At 46.0% G+C, this 25264-nt stretch overlaps 1 protein-coding gene across 2 annotated transcripts in view; it reads right to left on the minus strand.

Annotated features, from left to right (window-relative positions):
* SAMD4B (sterile alpha motif domain containing 4B) overlaps window positions 1-25264 on the minus strand; it is a 38050-nt gene that overhangs the window by 9254 nt on the left and 3532 nt on the right. The window contains exons 1-3 of one of the 2 annotated variants that reach the window (XM_055309638.1): window positions 15216-15977; window positions 14180-14582; window positions 4086-4556 (exon numbers count right to left, since the gene is read on the minus strand). In XM_055309638.1, coding sequence (XP_055165613.1) covers window positions 4086-4556; window positions 14180-14375 — 667 coding nt within the window. In that variant the 5' untranslated portion in view covers window positions 14376-14582; window positions 15216-15977. Of the gene's footprint in view, window positions 1-4085; window positions 4557-14179; window positions 14583-15215; window positions 15978-25264 lie in introns of those variants that run through there. The other variant, XM_055309637.1, reaches the window with a different exon arrangement.

Genomic DNA, 25264 nt, shown 5'->3' on the forward strand with positions numbered 1-25264 from the left:
ATCTAAAGTGCTTCCTCAACATCCCTGTCACTGGGCCTTACCACCTCCCAAAGATTTGTACTGAGCCAAAATCAGCCACCTATGAAGTCCAGTGACTCAGGGTGAATCCAGGCCTTCTTCCACAAGATTTTCATACTCTCCACCCATCCCATTCCTGAGGTAAGAAAATGGTTCCAAATTGACTTTAACCATCCTCAGGAAAGGGAAGGTTCCCATGAGCTTCCAGACCTTTCTTTGTAACTACTCCCTCTGCCTACCTCACTGCTCTTCTACCCTTACCTGCCAGCCACCTCAGCCTTCACTCCTCATTCAAGTGTTAGCTCTTCTGTGACTCTTTCCTCTGCATTCCCTAAAGCCCTGTGTTACTGCCTCAAGCCTAACATTTACTGCCTCCATCACCAGCCTGCCTCTTGCTGGGCTCATGTATATTAGGGCCACATTCTGAGGGCCTTGAAGGATAGGGTGAAGCTTCTCAATTTCAAGCAGTTGCAGGAATAGCAACCTCACTCAATGATTTCAGCATTGCCAGGGTCAGGTGCAGGTCATGATACACAAGAGCCTTCAGTTTCATAAATGACAATAGGAGGGCACCCACGGTCCGTTCTAAGGGTGCTGAGGGTACCTCTGAACCTGACACAGGGAATTCAAAAGTATCCAAAGTCATATAAAAAGATAAGGATACAAGGCCAAAACGCCTCACCCTGGTGGGTAGGTAAGAACATCAAGGCTCAGGAACAGAAGCACTTTGCCCCAGTTGCCAGAGGGAGTTGGGAGGCAGCAACGGAAGAACCCTAGCTTTGTTTCTGATGGAAAGGCTGGGATTCCTGCCAGTGCTCCACTGAAACTTAACCCAGGAAGGCCAACCAGCCTGGTACAGGCCCCAAACCACCTCCTTCGTCTGTGACAGTATCTATGCTCCTAGCCAGCCAGGTAGTCACCTGAAGAGAGAGCAGTGTACTGATCCACCCCCTAAGACTAGCCTCCATCTCTGCCTGTGATCTGTGGGGTCCTCTTCTTACAGTTTCTTCCAAGAGTCTGAGTTCCCAGAAAATGGCACCTTTTGGGCCCTATGGAATTCGGTAGACTTTTTTTTTTTGCCTGTCTTGGTGCCTATGGCCTCCTCCTCTTCCCTTCTCAGCCAAGGAGGAGGCAGGCCAGGCTGAGAGGGCAGGAAATTATCCTGATTGGAATGATCGTGCAGTTCCTGAGGAACCCTGCTTGGCCAGGCACTGGGGTGGAGGCTGGCCACAGCATGAGAGCTATAAAAACAGGAATGCCGGCTGGAGATTCAGGGCCTCACACTCTCCAAGAAACCCTGGTCTGTCTTTGGCAGCACCCCAAACCCACCCTGCCTGCCCTTATAGGCCAATCCTTGCTCCCCACTCAAAAATATTTTAATGGTTTCCTGTTTCCTGAACTGCCTGTAAAAATTTAAAAGCTTCACCCTATCCTTCAAGGCCCCCCAGAATGTGGCCCTCATATACTGCGATCTGGGAGTCAAGACCGACTTGCATTAAAATTCTGGCTCTGCCACCTATTAACTTTATGGTGCTGGGCAAGTCATTTCATCTGCCCCCTCTGTCTCCATTTCTAAGTGATATCCTTGGCACAGGGGCAGGCACATGGTAAACATGAATGTCTACTACTGCTATGCATCTCTCCATCCTAGCCAGACCTGTCTGTATACTCTAATTTTCCGCCCCTCTGCCTTCATTTCATGCTGTGTCCTCTACCTGGAATGCCCAACTCCTTTCTCTCTTCTGTTCCAACCCTCCTATCTGACACTGTTCCAGGTTAGTGAGTCCTTTAATAGCTGCTGTCCTCATTGGGGAGAAGAAATGTATGGGCACCCTGCCTGGGTAAACTCTCCCCTTGATGATGTCTGAGCATCTATGGGAGGGTCACTTTTAGGTGGAGGAAATGTAGCATAGTAGTTAAAAGTATGAGCTGTAGAGCCAGACTGCCTGGATTTAAATTCTGGCTATACCACCTAAGGCAGGTGACTTTTCTATGACTCAGCCAAAGAATTTATATATGTAAAGTTCTCAGAACAGCTTTTGAAAAAGACTGAATACTCTCAATAATCTTGACTTACTGTTATTAATATATTTTCCCAATTTGGATCCAGGAACTGATGCTCTGAGACTAACACACTTTGGGTTGCTAGAGGTGCCAGAAATACCCTGCTTTCCCTCACTTTCTCCGATTCGTACCAGCACCTGGGAGGGAGGTGGCCAGGACATCCATAGGAAACTGAGGAAAGAGGCTCAGGGCATCAAGGATGTGTACCAGGTGCCACAGAGCTGGGCACTAGAGACCCAGGGCTTGTCCTACCTGCTGGCATGGATGACATTTCACTGCCACTCTCTCTTGGCTTGCTTTAACTAGTATCAGCCAGCCAAAGGGGGCCAGCCATGCTGAGGTTAAATCTTGGAAATTGGGCAGACCAGGCGCTCAGCGGATTAGCTCCGCCTTCGGCCCAGGGCCTGATCCTGGAGACCTGGGATCGAGTCCCATGTCAGGCTCCCTGCATGGAGCCTGCTTCTCCCTCTGCCTGTGTCTCTGCTGCGCGCACATGCGCGCTCTCTCTCTCTCTCATGGAGACTGCTTCTCCCTCTGCCTGTGTCTCTGCTGTGTGCGCTCGCTCTCTCTCATTAATAAATAAAAATAAAATCGTAAAAAAAAAAAAAATCTTGGAAATCTCTCAGCTGGAGTCAGGTAATATCACCTCACCAAGCCTTGGAAATGCCACTCTCTCTCAGCCTGTTCATTTCAACCATTATTTCAAAAGCTCACTAGAACACCTGCTCCTCCTGGCTCACCCTAGCATCTGGGGTGCTTTCCAACACAGCCCTTTCCAGACCACTTAGTTGGAGGACAGCGTAGTGGTCAGGGGGTAGGCTCTGGTGTCAGATTGCTGGCGTCTGAACCTTGGACTGTTCTACTACTTGTTTTGTGTATAACCTTGAATACATGACTTCACGTCTTTGAGTCTCTGTATCACCTCTAGAATGGGGCTGAGGATAAAGTTGCGACTAGGAATAAATGAGATCATGTCAGAAAAGTGCTTACAGCACAGTCAATGCTCAACAATGTTATCAACTAATATCTTACAGTGTGAACTACATCTTACATAACAGGCCTACAAACACAAATTTCTCAGAAATAGTGCTGATAGTTGAAGCCATATACACAAATCCACAATGTCTAAGCTAGAAAGGACCTTAGATTATGGCTATTAACTCAAGGCTTTCAGAGGCCCAGTAGGTATCAGATATGCCCAAAAGAAGGTGATGGGGGTAGAGGCTGGGGCACATGTTCAGGGTTTTAAGGGGTGGTCAATATTCAACCCCATCTTATTGTTACTACAGGATTACAGCGCTTGAGTTGCCAGGTTTAACTTTTTAAGAGAAACTGAAATCTGGATTTTTAGGGGAAAATCCCTAATTTCTTATGTCATCAAATTTATTTTAAAACATAACAAGACAGGGACGCCTGGGTGGCTCAGCAGTTGAGCATCTGCCTTTGGCTCAAGGAGTAATCCTGGTCCAGGGATCAAGTCCCACACTGGGCTCCCTATGAGGAGCCTGCTTCTCCCTGTCTCTGTTTCTGTGTCTCTCGGGAATAAATACACTTTTAAAATAAATTAATAAATCAAACATAAAGACAAAACCAAAGTTTCACTGAGTTTGGGCTCAACAAAACACGTCTGTAGGTCAGATATGGCTCCCACAAAGCCAGTTTACAACCTCTACACTGCCTCATAAAGCTGAGGTCCAGGGATCCCTGGGTGGCGCAGTGGTTTGGCGCCTGCCTTTGACCCGGGGCGCGATCCTGGAGACCCAGGATCGAATCCCACATCGGGCTCCCGGTGCATGGAGCCTGCTTCTCCCTCTGCCTGTGTCTCTGCCTCTCTCTCTCTCTCTGTGTGACTATCATAAATAAAATAAAAATTAAAAAAAAAAAAAAAGCTGAGGTCCAGATAGATTTATGTGACTTGCCCAGGGCCAAAGAGCAAGTGGAGAGAGAGCCCAGTTTGACCTTTTCCAAGTAGGCATGACCTCCTGGGATCCCTACTCCCTCACCTGCATTTGCGTTGCTCCCAATACTGTTGATGGCTGGCGGCACTGAGCTGGATGGGTGGAAGGGCACATGTCCATTTTCCCGGGGTGGCTTGTCCTGCCAGCCTGGCCCAGCCTCCCCAGGACCCAGCTCTGCAGGGCCCCCCCACTCATCTGAGCCTTGGCGTGAGTGGTAGGTGGGTTCAGGCCGGGTGCGGAAGCCACTAGCCAGTCGCTCTTCCAGGTGGCTCAGCCAGAGGGCCAGTGCATTGCGGTCCTCCAGTGTGGTGGCTGGGTGGATGAGGGCATAAGAGAGTAGCTGGCGGCTCTCCTCAATGAAGGCATTGCTCTCGATCGAGTAGGCCAGCACTTTCTGCAGCAGCCTCATGTACTCTGACTTGGCCTCCGTGTTGCCTGGCTGAAGCAGGGGCAGGTGGGACAGCAGGAGGGATACCACTTTCTCTTTGGACTCCTGCTGCCACTGGCTGACGATGGCTGCAGAGGGGACAAAAGGAAATGTCAGGGGAGCCAGGGTGGGGGACTCTACCCAGGAGTGGTGCCTATGGCCTGTCCCCCTCAACTCCAATCTCTTCTCCCTTGATGACCCCTTAGCTTGCCCTTCATATTGATGACACCAAACGCACTCACCGTATTTCCAGAGTAATTTTTCCTGGTTCCACATCACTCCTACTCTCCAACACCTGCTGTGGCTCCCCATTAGCCAAACTTACTACTCTGGAATCTGAGCTCCTCCTGCCACCCCCAGGCCTGCTCTTCTCATTATATTTGCGTTATCTTCATGGTCTCTATGCACACCCCCCCCTTCACCCTATCAAAAGAGCCTCCTTCCTGACAGGAGATGACCACGGAATATGATGGTTAATAGTTTGGGCTCTGGAATCAAGCACAGTCTGGACCTTCCAACTTATTAGCTAGACCTGGAACCTCACTGAGGAGTGATTTCCTCACCTGAAAAGTTTTGGAGAAAATTACACTACCCAATTCACAGTGTTGCTCTGATAGCCAAAAAGCTAATAAAGAATGTAAAGTGACCATGATTATAGAAAGAATGTATTTACTAACTGCTTGCTGTTTTGTTTTTTTTTTTAAACTGGTCTCTTTGCCTCCAGATTTTCCCCCTCCATTGGCTCCCATTCACCAACATGGATTTCTCTTCCTAAAAGCATACCAAGATGTCACAATGGCAACCACAACCAAAGGACTTCAGTTCAACAACTCCTAGCCAACAGCACCCTCATTTTTAGGGTACTTCCCACCTCCTAGTCCTCTAGATAAAGATTTAGGATACCCCCACCTTCTCTGGGGCTCTCCCCATGATCACATTCATTCAAGTTTCCACACTCACTCTGAGATCCAAGGCTTGAGCCGGCAACAGTCTTCTTTCTGCCATCCAAATTCTAGATCTTTTAATGGACTGCCTAAATCTGCCCTCATCTGGGAAGCCTCCCTGCTGCTCCATGCCATAGTGATCTGTGATGTCTTTTTTCCATCCCACAGTGTAAGAGCCTAAGTCTCTCTGTAGAGATGAGCCAGGTTGCACCTGTTGATCCAGAAGGGTACTCCCCAAGACTTGGCCACATAAAGGAGGCCTTGGGAAGGAACCATTACAGGTCTGACTATCCTCCTTGAAAACCTTGTTACCACTTCAATGGAGTGGAGGATGGGAGAAAATGCCGACAAGGCAAAGGAAAGGGACAAAGAATACCAATACTTGAGAAAAGAGATAATGATCAAGGACTGGGACCAACTACATCCTCCACACTGGGCAAGTGAGCTCAGACTCTTAGCCAGAATGACGATTCGCAAATAAGGGTGTTCTGAGAGATGAGCTACTGGGCTATTGGTAAGGTCCTGGAAAGGGGCAAAGGAGCTGGCTCTAACTTGACAGAGCTAGGACCTCAGAGGGGTGAGTGATGAAAAAGAACAGGCAGAGATGTGGCTTATTCCCACCTCGCCCACTTATGTTACTCTGGGCAAATGTGGTAACTTCACTGAGCTTTACTTTCTCTGTCAAGTGCGGGTCAGAATCATTCCTACCTGGCAGAGCTACTAGGAATTAAGTAAGACCATAACACAAAGTCCTCAGCAAATATTAGCTGCCCTATCTAACATCACGGTTATTATATCTTACCGTGGCTCCTTCTTTTCAAATACCCACAGAGATTCTTTTTTTTTGTTATATTTTATTTATTTTTATTTATTCATGAGAGACACAGAGAGAGAGGCAGAGATATTAGGCAGAGGGAGAAGCAGGCTCCATGCATGTAGCCCAATGTGGGGCTCGATCCCAGGACTCCAGGATCACGCCCTGAGCCAAAGTCAGATGCTCAACTGTTGAGCCACCCAGGTGTCCTACCCACAGAGACTCTAAAGCCACATGCCCACTCCTGGTCCTGGAAATGGAGAGGAACAGACATATATAGGGAGCCTCAGAATTCTAGGCATCTATAGATTTCCAGTGAGCCCTGATCTGGATCCCTGTGCATCTGACCGTGTCTCAAACCAATTTCCTAAAGGCTTAAGATTCCAAGGGCCACTGGTCTCCTCTTACAGGGAGCCTTGGATGAAACCGTGAGAAATACCCGTTCACACATCTTTTTTTTTTCTTTTTTTTTTAAGATTTTATTTATTCATGAGAGACACAGAGGGAGAGGGAGAGAGAGGCAGAGACAGGCAGAAGCAGGGTCCATGCAGGAAACCTGATGCAGGACTTGATCCTGGGACTCTGGGATCGCGCCCTGAGCCAAAGGCAGATGGCTCAACCGCTGAGCCACCCAGGCGTCCGCGTCCCCATCTCTTTCTCTTAATGACCTGTGTGGAAATCTATGGTCTAGAAGTTCACATAAATTTCTAACTCTGCTTAAATCTGTAGCTCTAAGAAAATGAATTACACACAACTCCTAACTCCTGGCCATATAACTTCACATTCTCTTGGCCTGGGACTTTCTGCTCTAAGCTATCTAGAGAAGCTCTGTTCAAGTGCCCAGGGATTCATCCATTAATGCAAAGTCATCAATTCCTGTTATGCCCATAGTATTGGCCAAAACAGAACAGTAATATTACACAGTAATAGTAACAGGTAGCATTTATTGAGCATTTACTATATTGCAACATGTCGTTGAGCATGACTATATGTCACACTGCGCTAAGAACCTCACCTCAACCCTCTTTTAACATCCCCATCTTATACATGAGGGACTAGACTTCAGGAGGTGGAATCACTTCCCCAAAGCGACAGACCAAGAACTGAACCCAGGTCTGTCAACCTCTGGAAGGGGGAGGAACTTTTACCCACAACATTATACTAGTTCTCCAATGCCAAGTCTCTTGTTCTCCACCCCTTCACCGTCCCTGGCTTTCCAGATCTCAAGCAGGACCTGCCACTCAAGGTTAGGAAACCTCATCTCCTCGATCTTCTCTTGAATCAGCTTCCCATGACTACAAGGCTGACTCTTAGGTCATCTCCATATCTAAGGATGTTTCCAAGGTGGGACAGGCCTTCCTGACATCAGGAAGCCTTCACCTTTCCCACCATCCTACCTCCATCTGGCACTCAATCACAAAGGAACGAACATCCTGGTACCCCATTTTCCTGACTTAATCCCAGAGTTTTTTTGCTCTTGATGAGAAGGAAGAAGAAATACAGTGATGAAGATTAGGGACAGAAAGTCAAAGACTTGCATCTGAGTTGTGTTATATAGTTGCCTGGGCAATATGCTTCCTCCTCTGCAAAAGGGGGATTAGAGGGCTGAGAGGATTTAGGGAGACAATGCACGTAAAGCACCTGACAGTCTGCCCACAGTAAGCACTTACTATGTGACTCAGTGATTGGTGTTTTTCTCCTTTCTCCAGCAGTCAGCCTACCCCCTACCAGCCCTACCCTGATGTTCTCAATTGCTGTTGTTTAGGCCTTAAAGGGTAGCCAGAGGCATCTGGGACAGAGAGAAGCCTTGTCTAGTCCCTCCCCCACCCCAGAATACTGCCAGGACCCCAGCTACGGGACACAGCTTCTCCTCTGGTACTGCCAGGGGACGTGATAGAACAGCCCCAAGGGTTGGGCTCAATGAAGGACCTTGTTCTACTACGGAGAAAGGAGAGAGTGGTTTTGGACGACTGGAGACTGACCCTGGGGAAATGTGTGTTCATGTGTCTGTGCAGCGGTGCGGTGGGGAGGGCGGGCCTCCCATGACTGGGAAGCATCAGTGAGCACTGGAACTGGTCCAAGGAATTTGCGCAGCCTCAGGCCCCTTGGGGTGAGCCCAGCTGGGGCTGCAGATGACGGGTGGGGATGAAACTTTGTTTCCTGCTCAGATCAGTAAAGTCTGGCCCAGAGTTGAGGCACAGCAGGGGCCCAATGAATACCTGCACAATTGAACCCAGATGGTCTCCTGGAAAGTAGTGGTGTATGTGTATAATGTGCCCTCTTGAGGATTATAGGTAACCTGACCTCAGGTAACCCTGTCTCATGTCCTAGCAGAGTATAGGGAGTAAGAGCACAGGTTCAAAAGGGAAACTTGCCTGGATTCAAAATCTACTTCTGCTTCTATGACCTAGCTCAACATAACTGTTGACCAGTCCTTTAACTTCTCTGAACCTGGGCTCTTCTGTATAGCAAGGGTAGTAAAAACCCTATGTCACAGGGTTGTTGTAAAGATTCAATGGGACAGTTGTACAAAGCACCTGACATGGGTTAAGTACTTCATGCATTTTAACTATTAGTGCCATTGCTTCTGGTTGAAGATCTAGAGCCCACATTGTTTTGGGGCTGTGGGGAGCAGTTAACATAGAAGGGCACATCTGGGACTCCCCCTTAAGATTCCCAACAGGGGTGGGGATTTTCATGCAGTTATTTACCAAAAACAGACATGTCTCTGGTTCCTTTGAGCTAAAGGCACAATAAGCAATGATGAAATGCTGGAGGTGGGCGGATGGGGGAGGGGGCTGGGGAATGCCATGATGCCAATGGCTGCTTCTCCCCAAGCTGCAAACCTGGATTCTGCAGGCATGGAGAGGACCAGAGAGACTGTCCATGAGTACCCTCCTTAGCCAGGTGACCGGAGAGAAGTACGTCATGACCCTGGGTCCTGGAAAATCATAGGAGCCAAATATATCTTGGAGACTGCCATAAGAGCAAATCCATTTTTATGTGCTGGGCTGTTGCAACAATCGTGGCAGCCTCAGGCACTCGTCACAGGGGCTGGGGTTTGGCTGCAAACACGCCCTTCTCTACCTCACCCCAGCTCGCACAAACAAGGGGGAGGGCCAGGGGGCTCACATTTTTGTTTGATGAACTGTGTTAGTAGAGCTTGAAAGGGGAGGGTGGAGACATGAGAGCTGAGCTCTGGTGACTCATTCAGCCTCGGCCCCCTCCTGACCTCAGTTTCCCCACCCAGATTCAGTGAGCCAGAGAGGGAGGAGTTTAAACCTGCTGGATACAGGGACTCTGACTCAGAGGACAGGAGGAGGAAAGAAATGCAGGAAATGTGGCCCAGGAAGCTGAAGGAACAGGGAGGGAAGGGGATTTCAGCTTCCCTGGCTCTACCCTTTTGGTCCAAGTCAGCATAGGGGGAAAGAAGGAGCCAGGATTACTGTTATAGCTCCAAACAGGCAGGGAACATAGCACTGGAAAGGGAATAGGGAAGACAGCAAAGGGAAAGCTGAAGTCTCTCTTTCCCTGTTCCAGAGACTCGTAGGGTACGGTTTTTCTCTTCCTGGGTATTGTTTCAGATTCTGCTTCCATGAAACCAATACTGGCTGCCTGAGCTGGGGGACTTCCCTAAATCCTTCCAGTTGCTTAAGAGGAAAGAATAGCCCAGACCAGATCCCCCTTCCACAGCCCCAACTCCCCACTCCCAGTAGGCTGCATACCCTCACCAGCTTCCCAGGCCCACCCAGAATCAGTATCAGTGTTAAGACAAGTCGTTCTCTACTGGATGCACACAAGAGCCAACTAGAGAGCTTAAAAAATATCAGATTTGCTGGGGATAAGACCCAGGCCTCAGATTATTTTTATAAAGTCCTTAAGTGATTCTGACATGAAGCCTGGGTTGGGACCCACTTGCCTAGATCAAGCCCTCTGCACTCCCTGACCTTCCTGAGGAGAAAGAAGGGCAGTGGGCAGCTCTGACCTAAGTGTGGACCCAGGGTCCCCGTGGGAGAACTGAAGGAAATGGCAGGGCTGAGTGGTTGGGACACAGAGTACAAACCCAGAAAATGGCAGAGGATCTGCCTCACTGTTCAGCCACCCTGGTCTGAAGGAATCTAAAAAGCTAGAGTTTTAGATCCTATAAGGGGAACTCTTCCCTGGGGATTGGTGTACCAACTGAATTCAAGATTTGATCTGTGGAGTAAGTGTACATCTTGGTGGTGGTGGGGGGGAACAGATTCTCTGAAGTGTCCATCTCTTAAAATATTAAGAACTATTTTTTTAGAAGAATGTACTGGGCTCCAAAACAAGTAATATACTTGGCTATGGCTCTACCTTCTTTGGTGTGTCATTTCAGAACCCAAGAGGCGCTTGGAGAGTATCTAGAACCCTCTCACTCTTCAGATATGGATCCTCAGGCTCAAGTGGGGTGGAGCGGGTCCAACACACGAGAGGTGTTAGTGGCAGAGATGGATCTAGAACTCTGGATGTCCTGATTCCTATTCTTAAGTCCCATGCCAAATGAATCATCCAGCAGGATATCAACTCTCAAACTGCCTAGTCAGCAGAACCTAAGTTTGTGTTCCCAGGCCCATCCCCTCAGGATTCTGACTTGGGTCTGGCTGGTGGTAGGGAAGGGACTGGATTTTAACAGTCACTACCCCCCAGATGAGGTGGATGGTGATGCAAGTTTGGGAAACAAGGGAATGGGAAGGCCATAATGAACAAAGGAAGAGGAAAAAGTCAGAAGGTGCATAGTTCTTCCCACAAGGCAGGCCTCTAGGCCTTGGAAGTAGCTTCCTCCTTCACAAATAAGGCAAGGAGGCTGTTCTACATGCTGGTGGGACCAAGGCAGGTGACACAGGGCTCCTTGGTCTTGGAGCCCCCCTGTCTATTATGAAAGAGGCATTCAAGGCTCTATAGAATTTACCTCTGTGATCACTTCTCTCTCCAGGCATGCTCTGTTCTACTCCTGGCATGCTACTTGCCGACTCTAATATGCACCATCATCCTCCTTTTGCTTCTCGCATTCTAAGTTTTCCCTACCTCTCCATCTAAGTACCAGCTTGTAATCTTCTCACCATCTGACATGGAGCTATGGCTGAAAACCTTACTTCATATTTTCATTCACCAGTGAATTTATTCCTTATCAATTCTTAACCCTGGTGAGGCATTACTCCCCAAATCCCAAAGCAAACTACCTAGGTTGGGCCTCAGTTCTTGGTATAAAGTGTACCATGTCTTTCAAGGCAATGTGATAAAAGAGAATATTTATTTATTTATTTTTAAAGAGAGTTTGTTTGTTTGAGGAAGGGGGCGCACATACACCCTTGTGCGCAGGTGAGCAGGGGGAGGAGCAGACTCTGTGCTGAGCGTAGAGCCCAACATGGGGCTCTATCTCACCACCCTGACATCATAACCGGAGTTGAAATCCAGAGTCAGAGGCTTAACTGACTGAGCCACCTAAGTGCCTCTAAGGAGTATTTTAAACGCATATCACTTCAAACTAGCAGTTCCACAGAATTCTAGGAATTTATCCTAGAGATACTTAAAGAGTACTGATTACAGCACTGTTTGTAAAGCAAGACCAAACATACCATATGGTAGAGCTTACTGATCAAGAGTAAGAGCTCTAAAGTCAAATTCCAGTTCCACCTCTGACCAGTTGTATGACCCAGGCAAGTCACTAACCCTCTCCAGAACTCAGTCTCATCAATAAAATGAAAGAACAATAAGACCTACCTTACAGAGCTGTTGTGAGGGTCAAACGAGTAATAAAGATAAAACTTTGTTGGATACTCAGGTAGGGCTCCATAAATATTACCTATTCTAGCTTTAATGCAGCCACTAACAATGAAATATATATACATGTATACATCCTGAATATGAAATCCTCAAGTTACATCATTAAGTGAAATTGATTAATATGCACAGTGTTCTGCTCTATGTATTAAAATGACCAAAACAATGAAGCAGCTGAAGGGAGAATATGTGTGTACTTAAACACATACAGATTATCTCACAAAACATACACAAGCTGGCAATATGGAAGTATGGAAGGGAGGAGACCTTGCTTTTTACCTTTCATACAGTTTGATTTTACAAGTCTTGAAAATAAACACTAAAATTAAACATGCTCTAATAAAAAAAAAAACAGAATAAACACTACTGGTGGTTCTCATATACAGACGAGATTGGCACCCAGTACACATGCAACTGCCAGCTCAGGATGGGGTGGTTAAGGATGTATGCCAAAGCTGTGTAAGACAATGGCCTGCTCCAAAGGAGTTCTACTTTGGGGGCGGAGCCATATCACAACCAAGAGCTCTTGCTCTTGATGCTAGAGAGCAGAGAGGTGTCTTCCCTGGCGGGGAGTGAGGGGGAATGTGAAGTTGCTGAGCTCTGAGCCTTCCACAGCCTTGCTAGGTTCTTGCTTTCACCGTCCTCCAGTGAGGGACTTAAACTAATGTGACTCCTGGCCCAAGGAGCCATCTCATCCTATAACTATGATGCTTCAGTGACTTATACATAAAAATTCAGAGAAATATAGGTGACTGTTACGAAAGGCAGGTGGACCTAGGGAGATAAGGGAAGCCAGGCAACTCTGTGGCTCCCCAGGCCCAATCTAAGCAGCCCACGTGGATTTCCTCACCTATAAAATGGGGATAACATTTCATGGGGTTGTTGTGAGGACTAAATCAGTTCCTGACAATAAAAATTTACATTTTTGAGCGTTTACTATATGACAGGTACTCTTCTCAGAGCTCACAACTACCCTAGAAGGTAAGTATAGTTAATGTATTGATTTTAAAGATGAAGAAACCAAGGCTCAGAAAGATTATTTCATTATATCACAAAAGACAGAACTGGGATTTAAACAGTCTAACTAGGGATCCCTGGGTGGCGCAGCGGTTTGGCGCCTGCCTTTGGCCCAGGGCGCGATCCTGGAGACCCGGGATCAAATCCCACATCGGGCTCCCGGTGCATGGAGCCTGCTTCTCCCTCTCCCTGTGTCTCTGCCTCTCTCTCTCTCTCTGTGACTATCATAAATAAATAGATAGATAGATAGATAGATAGATAGATAGATAGATAAGAAAGAAGATAAACAGTCTAATTCTAGAGCCACTGAAGACTACTTTCAAAGTTAAAATACAAGTAAAGCCAGTACTTGGCTTGTTTTAAGGGTTCAATCTGAACTATTATCATGGGGAAGAAGGTGGGAAGGATTTGGATGCCCTGACACAGAGCCCCTGGGTCCCCTTCTGGTAGCTTTCAGGTACATGTGACTTGCCTTCTTTGGCCTCCAGTTCTCTCACCCAACGCTGAGGTCAAGAACTCTTCAACCAGCCCTGTGGAGGCCTAGAGACCAGAATGGCTTCAGCAGTGTCCCCTGAGAGGGTTCTCTGGCCTGACTCTTGTCTATGACTGGGTCTCTTGGGACAGATGCTTCTAGAGAAGCCTAGCTCAGCCATCCCAACACCAACCTCAGTACCTCTCTACTGAGTGCTTACGGAACAGATATGGATTATATCTAAATTCAAAACTCTCTTGAAGCTATTTATGCCTTAAATCCAACTCACCTTTGGGAGTAAAGAAAAGTTTTGGAAGAATTCTAAAATACATAAATACATGTACATAAATACATTTTGGAAGAATTCTAAAATTTCCTCCTAGCTCTGGTGTCTTACAGCTTGAGAAATGAATTATTTGCTCAGCTTCCAACCCCCTTTCATAGGTAATGACTTTAGTCTCCTCCTCTGTCACATAGATAGGCTACCCTATAGAATTTTTCCTCTGCTATGGGTTGTTTCCAGTTCATACTGACCTCCCCAGTAACCCACCATTCCACATTTCTTAGCACCATTGTGGGGGTGGGCCTCCTCACCCCTCTGACATCTGCTCATTCCAGGTCTCCCTTTCACTGTGCTTGTCTCTAGGGGTGGAGACTCACCAGCACTGTTGGCCTCCGACTCCAGCAGGTGGATGTCATTGCAGTCCGCCAGTGAGTGCTCCAGGCAGAGCTGCAGGAAGCGGGCCTGGGTGCGAGTAACCCGCTTCAGAAGTGACAGCAGGGCCACCGTCTGCTCACACTCATTCCAGCCCTTGAACCAGCCAGCGAGGATGCCCACCTGGTCTCGGAACATCATGGTGCCGGGCCTAGGGCCAGGGTGGGGGGGACGGCGGTGGCGAGGGCCAGCGCCGTCACATGGTCTCGGCTCGGGGCTCCTGTTACCTCTCCCCTGAGGGCCAGGGCTTGAGGATGTTCCCTGGCGTGTTGGCAACGGGCAGTGGGGGGAGGAGGAAACCTGCTCACATCGGGGGAGGTCTTGGTCCAGCCACACCTCTCCAGGCTCCTAGAAAAGGAAGCAAGGGGGTCAGACAGAATGAAAAGGCTGGAGCTGGCCTGGTTAGTGTGGGTTGAGGTGATAAGGAGGCTTCTCTCAGAGTATCTGCTCTGCTGAGCCCCTGGGGAAAAACATGAAGCCACTACCAGATACTAAACTAATTTTCCTTCTAGTCTCCAGATCCAGAGAAAAGGCTTGATTAGGACTCAGAGAGACTAAGAAGATGCTGCCCAGAGGGCCTGGCTATTATAGGGCTAAAGGAAGTAGAGTAAGTTGGTAGGATTTTCCAGAAATGGGAAACAAAAGAGACAGTACACTACAGAAAAAGATCTGAGTTAATGGAGACCTGGTCCCAGGTGACATGTGACCTCCAGCACATGCTTTGACCTTGCTGATCTCTGGCCACCCGTTCTGAGAGTGGAAAGGAGTGACTGCTCACCTGCTAAGAGGACACCATAGAGTTTATATTATTTCAATCTAAGACTCACAAAGCTAAGATGTAAGTGGATGATGGGGTGGTAACTCCAGTGGAGATCCAGAGTATGCAAATAGCTAACTGATCAATAACTTCCTCAGTGCCCAAAGGTAAGGACATGCACAAAGGCTTTTTCAAAGATTTTCAACGGGCTGGGGGAATCTCACCTCCTTTCACTCTGGAAAAGGTGCAGCTGTGCTTTCTAAGATCTCACTCTTCTCTGCTCTGAGGTGAGTCTCCCCAGACCTCTTCTTCATTCCCCTGAAGGCTACTCCTGACCCAAGCCCCCTGGGTTAGGAGGTCCCCTTGGCTTCCAAAGATGCCAGACTGTCAGCCAGGTTCCTAAGAGCACAGAGGATGCCAACCTGAGAAGGGTCACATCCAAAGTAAAAAAACTCCCAAGTAGTGTCCAAATTCCTCTCTTAGACAGGAACTATACAGGAGTTGTGTTAACTGGGCAGACAACAGACCTATTCTTCAGTTGACTGATTTTTGGACACTACTCTGAAGCCTTTTTCTAAGTGTCTTGAGCTCCAGGTCTCCACTCACATTTCCCTGTCTCTCTTGCAACCAGTGCCTTGGCTCTATCCCCAAACCACATTTGGCTCCATCTCCCTCTGGCTGTCAAAGGACTGAGAACTCCACACAAAGACCCACTGAACCTGCTGGGTTCAGGTCTTAGGGAACTACTACCATCTCCCTGAACTTCCATGCTCTTGCTGAAGAGGGCTGTTTGGTGTATCTGATGATGCATGTGACTTACCTGGCAGATCCTCTGTGGGATACCTAAACAGAGCAAACTTTTTTTTAAAGTTTATTTTCATTAATCCTTACACCCAACACAGGGCTTGAACTCATGACCCTGAGATCAAGATTTGTACACTCTTCCAGATAGTTGAGCCAGCCAGATGCCCCCAAAAATATTTTTATTTTTTTTGAAGATTTTATTTATTTATTCATGAAAGACACACAGAGAGAGGCAGAAACATAAGCAGAGAGAGAAGCAAACTTCCTGCAAGGGAGCCTGATGTGGGACTCGATTCTAGGATTCCAGGATCATGACCTGAGCCAAAGGCAGATGCTCAACCACTGAGCCACCCAGGCACCTCCCTTAAAAAAAAAAAAAAAAATTTTTTTTTTTTCAAAAATTTTTTAAAAGGAAATCAAATGTTGCCTCCTGGCTTAAATCCTCCAATGACTTCCCATTGCACTTAAATAAAACCTAAACTAAACCCTGAACGTATCTTGACCTACAGGGCCTTGCAAGACTCCTGTGCCCCCTTCCAACCTCATCTTGTTCCAAGTTTTCTTTTTCACTGGGGGAATTCTCTTCCCCCAGATCTACTTATGGTTGGCCCCTACTTGTCACTCAGGTCTCAGCTAAATGTTATTTCCTCTGAGAGAGCTTCCCTGATCATCCAATCTAAGGAATGTCACACTAATGATATTTGTTCTATATAATTTGACACCCTCAGGTCTCATCTTATTTATGTTTGTTGTTTCTCCTTCCATCAAAAAGCAAGCTATATGGTCACCCAGTGCCAGAACAGTGATTGCCACATAGATGATGCTCAACATGTATTTGTTGAAACAATGAATAAAGGTGAAGAGCATGGAAGCCACAGATGGGATTTCTACAGCCTCAAGGTGAGAAGATGATAGGAGGAATGGCCCACAGGATGATAAACAGATTTAGAAAACTTGTCCTAAGAGAAAAATTTGAAGGCACTGAGGAAATTTCCCCAGAGGAAGAGAAAACTCAGAAGGAATGACATAACTGACTTTGAATATGAAAGGGTAGCACACAGAAGAGGAATTAGATTTTTTTTTTTTTTTTACTCCAGAGGAGAACAAGGGAAGGTGGCTATAAGTGAGAGGTGACATGGGAGATGTTGAGAGTCAAGAAAATTCAGTTCTAGTCTTGCTCCAGATATGATTCACTTTAATCTTCGAGCTACTCTGTTTCCCTTCTCTGTAATATGTAAGATAAGGAGTTAGACGGGATCAGACACAACAAATGGGTTTTACCTCACAGGCTAACTCCAAACGATTGGTAGTGGCTGCTTGCGGCATTGTGGTGAGAAGAATCCTCAAGAAATGAAGGAATAGGAATACTCATCAAAGGACAATGATTGGGAACCCTGGGTGGCACAGCGGTTTAGCGCCTGCCTTTGGCCCAGGGCGCGATCCTGGAGATCCAGGATCGAATCCACGTCGGGTTCCCGGTGCATGGAGCCTGCTTCTCCCTCTCCCTCTGCCTATGTCTCTGCCTCTCTCTCTCTCTCTCTCTCTCTCTCTCTCTCTCTCTGTATGACTATCATAAATAAATAAAAATTTAAAAAAAAAACAAAGGGCAATGATTAATAAATTGGGGGCACATTTCACACAATGGGATATTGTATAGCTATTAAAAACATGCTTGATCCTGATAGCAGAATATATAAAACATAACAGAACTATACATAGTGCTTGATATTTTGTAGCATTTTGCTAGTTGTAAGTAAACACATATTATTTTTATAATTTTTAAAGAATTTTATTAAAAAAAGTTTTAAGGTTGCATTCTACTTTCCACCTCAGTGAGAAAGAACACCGTGATTGATTATCAATGTTTGTCCTGGATGCAGGATGGATGAGTGGTAGTTCACATGCCTGAAAAAATCAGTTTCCCTTCCCAGCTCCAGCATTTTGTGGCTTTCAGCCCCAAGGAGACAGCAGCTGCCTCAACATAAGGAAGAATTTTAAAATAATATAGCTGTCCAAGAATGGAACTGGCTGCCATGTGAGGAGGTAATAAGCTCCCTGGCTGCTGGAAGTGGTCAAGTGGAGGCTAGATGAACATCCCTTGGGAGTGGGAGGGATTCCTTCACTGGGTGGCAACTCATAAGATAGAAGGACATGTTACTATTTCAGAGAGAACATTTGTGACGAGAGGTTTGATATGCCAACAGCATTTACGGCAAAAAGATGACCAAATCCACAAACAGACCAAAGTTGTGCACTCTTTCCCATAAACTTTTACTGGGTTGTTACTCTTCCTAAGCAACAGCACTGTGCCCCCCAAATAAGCTGCTGACTAGCTTCTTTGCCAAACCAAACGCTATAGGCAAAGCTGTGGGACAGAGCAGGGTCTCCAACATGACACTCAATAAAAGTCAGGTTTTTAATAAAGCAGGCTGATGAGAACTATGGGGAGTTGAAAAGCACATACATTGTCTGAAGGGGGAAATCACTTATTTTAGCTGTAATCAGCTGCTGCCATGTGGGAATGTGGGTCCAGTATTGTTAGGGTTTAAAAGAAGAACCAGAATTTGGATTTTTAAATAAAATCCCCCTATTTTTATTTTTCCCCTATTTTTATTTTTATTAAAGATTTTATTTATTTATTCGAGAGAGAGAGAGAGAGAGAGAGAGAGAGAGAGAGAGAAGCAGGCAGAGACACAGGAAGAGGGAGAACCAGGCTCCATGCAGGGAGCCTGATGAGGAACTCGATCCCGGGACTCCAGGATCACACCCTGGGCCAAAGACAGGCGCTAAACTGCTGAGCACCCAGGGATCCCCTAAAATTCCCCTAATTTCAAACATTGGAAACAAATTTATGTGAAAACAGCAACAATGAACCACTATAAGGAATAAACAAAGTCTGTGGTCTACCGTCCTTGGACCAGATGGACACAAACTGGGAAAAGACAAGAAGCCTGCTAACTATCCTTTCCTCAGGCCTCTGGCTTATATCTTCAAGCCCCTCAAAACATGACTGGCAGAGAGGATCTAATGCCCAACAGTAGCTCTGACAATCCTCAGTAAATACTGGGGGCTTTAGAGAAAGTCACTTTTAGGACAGGAGAAGGATGCTGGGTGTTTGGTCTGAATGATGATGTCGGAGAGGAGGGCTGTAAATGGCCTTCTTCCATCGAAGAGCTCAAGGTCCTCAGCTACCTCCTGTTCTGGGTGCTTGGCAGCAATGAGAAGGGAAGACCTGGGTTCGTGATGGGCCAAAAGAGGCATCAGCATTGTCTATTCCAAGGCACTTTAGTGGATTCTGGTGGATCTGCTTGCCAAACATCCACTCCTATCTTCTGGTACCATTGGAAAATTAACTGTCTTCCTTGGCTCCAGGAGTAGACACAGAAAATCTACTGGCTAAGGAAAGTCTTCACTGGATTCCTGCTGGAACTACTGGGGAAAGTAAGTTTTCCATTAGGATTGCTCGGATTATGCAACATCTGATGTTATTGGCTGCCACTTCTGCCACCTCACAGTGAGAGCCTGTCTCAGAATGAAGCTAACACAGATAAAAGCAGAGTCAAGAGATGAAAGGACAAAGAGGGAGACCTATTCACATCTGAAGACTTGGATCAAATCCAGCTAGCTTGAAGTCTCCTTACCCAACTTCTCAGTTATATGGACCAATAAATTCCTTTTTGGCTGAGGCTAGTCTGAGTTGTGTTTCTATCACTTGAATTGGAAGAGCTGTGATTGCTCCCATACAAAAACAGAATTCACCACTGCTCTGGTCTCCCTGCCTTTGAGGAAAGACACTAGAGGGGAACCCCAATGGCAAAAACTTTTCAAACAGTCCAACATTACTGCTGCCATATTTGGTCTCTAAGGGATCAAGTAACCTTCTTTGGAACCAACCCTGGAGGGCGGGAAATGAAGCCAAAATTCGCTAAGAGGTTCAAGGAAAAACTGCTCACTAGGCTCCCTTCCTTAGCTTCAAACAGCAAGAAGTGGCCCACAGATATGAGATGTCTTGGCAAGTCAGTTCTCCTCATTCAGAAACCAAGCTGTGGAGTCAGGTGTGGCTGAAACCTGGGCTCTCCTGGTGATACTTACTTGCTGTGTTGACCTTCCGGAAGTAACTCAGTTTCCTCCTCAGTGAAGCTTGTTGTAAAAATAAAATGATACAATGTATATAAAAATACCTACCATGATGCTTAGCATGCCTTCCTAAATCACCTATCTTGCCATATTCTAGACCCCATGTGAATAGCTTTCTATGGATGAGTTCATTTGAAATATGCTGTATTTCATGCATTTACATGAGATACACATATACTACACACATATCTACAGATGTACACACACAATATTATCATCATTTTACAGATGGAGAAACCGAGACACAGAAAAGGTCAAGTCACTTGTCTAAGACTACACAGAGCTGAGATTTTCAAGGCCAGACAATTTGGCTTTAGAACTCTTGCTTGTTCCTAAGAATGTTACAGCTTCCTCTAAGTTCCCTTCCACTGCCTAGAAAAGTTGGGCAAAAGGTACACCCTTTAATGTCAGTAACTCTGGATAAATAAGGGGGTCCTATCAGCCTTCCTACCCATTCCCAACCTTTCTACAGCACCCACCTAAGCCTTTGAGGAACTCCTACTTCATGAACAACAGAACAGGCTAGTTACCTAAGGTTAATTCACTATCCTGACCTAAGAACAGGAGAATGTCAGATGCCAAGGGAGCTCAACTTCTCTTTTGTAAAGACCAACTATTATTTTCAGAAACTCCTGAAATATGTACACAAAATATGCATACTATTGCCTCAGCCAAGAATGAGGCTTTTGTATGAACAGTCCTGGGGAACGGAGAGAGAGGAGGGAAGAAGCCAGGCAGGGCCTACTGGAGGTTAAGCCCAGCCTGGGAAGCTGTGGGAAACGCTGGATTAGAGAGGAAGCTGGTGTCCCTTGCCCCATGTATTACTCTTTCACTCATTCCACACTTAGATGTGTTGACTCTTCCTCATTAAAACCCCATCTTTAACTCTTTCCTTTCTCTATACTTGCATGCTCTCACTCGATAATGGAATCAGCTCCCACAGATTCAACTATCACCTTTCTGTGGACAACTCAGATTTTTTTTTAAGATTTTATTTATTTTTTCATGAGAGACACACACACGGGGGGGGGGGGGGGCAGAGATACAGGTAGAGGGAGAAGGGAGAAGCAGGCTCCAAGCAGGGAGCCCTACATGGGACTGGATCCTGGATCTCCAGGATCAGGCCCTGGGCTGAAGGTGGCACTAAACTGCTGAGCCACCCAGGCTGCCCTAACTCAGAATTTCTTTTTTTTTTTTTTTAACATTTTATTTATTTATTCATAGAGACAGAGAGAGAGAGAGAGAGGCAGAGACACAGGCAGAGGGAGAAGCAGGCTCCATGCAGGGAACCGGATGTGGGACTCGATCCCGGGTCTCCAGGATCACACCTCAGGCTGCAGGCGGTGCTAAACCGCTGCGCTACCGGGGCTGCCCCTAACTCAGAATTTCTTAAATCATCTTGGTCCCCTCCCTCTTCCATAAGATCTATTCATCTGGTCTTTTTTTTTAATTTTTATTTATTTATGATAGTCACACAGAGAGAGAGAGAGAGAGAGAGAGAGAGAGAGAGGCAGAGACACAGGCAGAGAGAGAAGCAGGCTCCATGCACCGGGAGCCCGACGTGGGATTCGATCCCGGGTCTCCAGGATCGCGCCCTGGGCCAAAGGCAGGCGCCAAACCGCTGCGCCACCCAGGGATCCCCTATTCATCTGGTCTTGATAATTCTTTTTTTCTTAATGTTGGCTAAACATGCTCTCCTTTTTCTCTTCCAAAGCTCAAGTGGCTCTGGGACCAGACTGTCTGGGTTGGAAACAGAATCTTACTACTTACTACCTGTGTAACTTTGGGCAAGAGATTTCACCTTGCTGTGTGTTTTCTCATCCATAAAATAGGTTTAATAATAGTACCAATCTCATAGAGTTGTTAGCTATTATCATCCTGGATTTCTCTCTTTCTCTAATCCCATCATTAATTAAGTCCTGTTTTCTCTATACCCAAAATACTTCTATTTCTCTCATTTTTTACTGCCACCACCATATTCAAGCTACCATCCTTTTTCACCTGGACCAATGTAATGCCCCCTTATCTACCTCCTGCTTCCGTTCTTACCCCCGTTTTCCTTGCAGAGACCAGTGTACATTCTTTAAAAAAAAGAAAAAGAAAAAGAAAAAGAAAAAGAAGAAGAAAAAGAAAAAAAAATCAGATGATGTCACTGTCTTGCTTTAAAAACCCTCTAATAGTGATCCCTGGGTGGCGCAGCGGTTTGGCGCTTGCCTTTGGCCCAGGGCGCGATCCTGGAGACCCGGGATCGAATCCCACGTCAGGCTCCCGGTGCATGGAGCCTGCTTCTCCCTCTGCCTGTGTCTCTGCCTCTCTCTATCTCTCTGTGACTATCATAAATAAATAAATAAATAAATAAATAAATAAATAAATAAATAAATAAATAAATAAATAAATAAAATTTAAAAACCCTCTAATAGCTTCCCAAGTTTCTCAAATGAAACCGTAAACTCCTTACCATGGCTCACAAGGCCCTACATGATCTAGCCTCTGTCAACCTCTCTAATCCCTTGCCCCCTCTCCCTCACACTGGTTTCCTTGTTGTTCCTTGAACACATCTCAGGGCTTTTGTCCTTGTTGACCTTTCTATCTGAAATATTCTTCCCCAGATCATCACATGGTTGGTTCCCTCTCATCAATCAGATCTGGGTTCATATGTACCCCAATCATCCTAATCTCCCCAGTAGGAGTTTTTGGCTTGATACCATCGAAAGGTATTTCTTCAAAGGCTGCAGCTCTTCCAGAAATGCCTAGATTGTAAGATCCATGAGGGAAGGAAAGACTGTGGCTGTGTTATTCACTGCTACATTTTCAGTTCCTATCATAGCACCTGACACACAGCAAGCACACCCTCAATGTTTCTATGAAAAACCCACCCCCCACCCCCCTTGCAGCAAGTCCTTTCTCCACCTAAAACAATGCTTAGATTGGAATGTCTCACTTCAAGATCATCCCACAACTGGTGCCTTCTCATCTTTCAGGTTATCAGGCTCAATTGTCACTTCCTCAGGGGCCAATTCTGATCACTCTGAGTAACAGTGGCCACAGCTACCCTCTCTTTCACACTATTTTAATTTCTTCCTAGCACATATTACTGATTTTTTTTTCTTTGGTTTATGTAGCCTCTCCACTGCCCCATCAGAACATTGAGTGCCAGGAGTTCCAAGACCTTGACTGTTTCATTCACTGTTGTTATGTCCACTACCTAGAAAAGTACCTCCATAAATTGTTTAACTGCTGGAGTTGAGACTTACATACTGTATACACTGTTGTTCTGTAGCTTGCTCTCAATCAGACTCTATTCAACAAATTTACACTAAATCCAACGAAACAAAACTCTACTCAAAGTAATTTACCTAACTCTCTCACAAAGTTCAGAGACATCAAAACCCAAAGCTGAGGTTCAGGGTTGAACACTACTCCTGGATTCCACTACCTTACCCTGAGGCTACCACCAGACTAGGGAGCCACACAATCACAAAGTGGAGAATGACTGGGGCTGGAGAACCAGGGAGAAGGGGGACAACCACCAATACTCAGAAAGATCATTGGATGGAATCACAGCAACCTCAGGAAGCAACAGAGAATTCTAGGGTACAGAGCCCCAAATATGTCCCTAGAGATCTGCTGTTATTTCACACTTATTCACGGAAGAAATTGTTTTCAAACTGGGGCTCTCAGGAAAGAGTTCTCTTTCCATTAAGGCTGTTATGGAGGTAGGATGTAAGCCTGGGTTGCTAAAAGCCATCTTAGTCATCACAAAGTAAAACCTGTTGAGGATGAAGCTAACTCCTTGGAGAAATGGGCAGAAAAAATTGTCTGAACTTCTGGATGAAGCTATGTCTGAAGCCATCCCAGCTCTGGACTTTTTAGTAACACAAGCCAATTAATTCTCTTTTTTGAAAGAGAATTTCAACCAGTTTCTTTTTTTTTTTTAATTTTTTTTTATTTATTTATGATAGAGAGAGAGAGAGAGAGAGAGAGAGGCAGAGACACAGGCAGAGGGAGAAGCAGGCTCCATGCCCCGGGAGCCCGACGTGGGATCCGATCCCAGGTCTCCAGGATCGCGCCCTGGGCCAAAGGCAGGCACCAAACCGCTGCGCCACCCAGGGATCCCTCAACCAGTTTCAACTAATGTTCTGTCATTTATGTCTTTGGAATCGTGGCTGACGTGAACTATCTATCTATTTATTTATTTATTTACAATTTATTTTTGGTAACACCGAACACTTATTGTCCTAGATACCTTATATGTTTTAACTAATTCAATCTTTATAATAATTCTATAACATAAAATATTATTATTAGTTTCATTTTCAATTGTGGAAACTAAGAACTAGAGAAATTAAGTAATTGTGCTACGTCACAAAACTGGTAAGTGATAATGTGCAAATCATGTCTGGTCCCAGAGTCTGCATACTTAATCATTATGCTATAATGCCTCACTGTACCCAACCCTATCTGAACTGAAAAGCCAATTCTATGACTCATGGCACTATCATCTTGGGATGGACAGGGTCCAGAGACCTTCTATTTGTGCCACCTGTCCTCAATTTCATCATTTGTAAAATGAGATTAATTGCAGCTTACCTACCTCATAGAGTTCCTATAAGGAACATGAGATGAGAATACACGTGAAACATTTAAACAGTGACTGGCAAATAATAATTACTCAATAAACAGTAGTTATTGTCACTCTGTGGGATACAAAAGTGCAGCTGGCAAATATAATACAGATGGAAGAGATCTGTTTTCTTTCATCTTTGTCCTTTAAGTGAAGAGAAGAGATGTCAAGGGGGGGGGGGAAATAAGGAAGCTTTCTTGCTTTGACCCATTACAAAGCTGTTAACTCTGCCTGGAAGGCTACTCACCATTGTCCCAACTCCTATGGAACACCACCGAGCCCAAATACCACCTTTTCCATGAAGTCTTTCCAGATAAAGGGCTCCTTCTTTCACCGCCAAATTTCCACAGCATTTAAAATCTATACCTCATGTTCTGCCCCATGTACCTGCTCAAGCCCTCTAATGTACTGAGCTCACTGAAGGTAGGCCCCAATGTTTATCCTCCTATGATCTGTTTCCTCTTCTCGACCCTAGAGAGAAATAGAATCCCTCAGAGAAAGCTGAGAACCCTGTGGAGGCCCTAGACTTATAAAGGCTGAGAAGCCAACCAGGATGGGGTGAGGCAGATCACCAAGAATAGGACCTAAGGCAGCTCAGAATCAAGAATGAGCACAAAGAAAAGGGCAGTAGAAGGAGCAAGACACTACTTCTACAAGGAGAGGCAATGAGGGCTTGGTAGAAAGAGAAGACAGGAGGGAGTGGGGAAG

The sequence above is a fragment of the Nyctereutes procyonoides genome, unplaced genomic scaffold (assembly GCF_905146905.1).
Source record: "Nyctereutes procyonoides isolate TBG_1078 unplaced genomic scaffold, NYPRO_anot_genome, whole genome shotgun sequence".
NCBI lineage: Eukaryota > Metazoa > Chordata > Mammalia > Carnivora > Canidae > Nyctereutes > Nyctereutes procyonoides.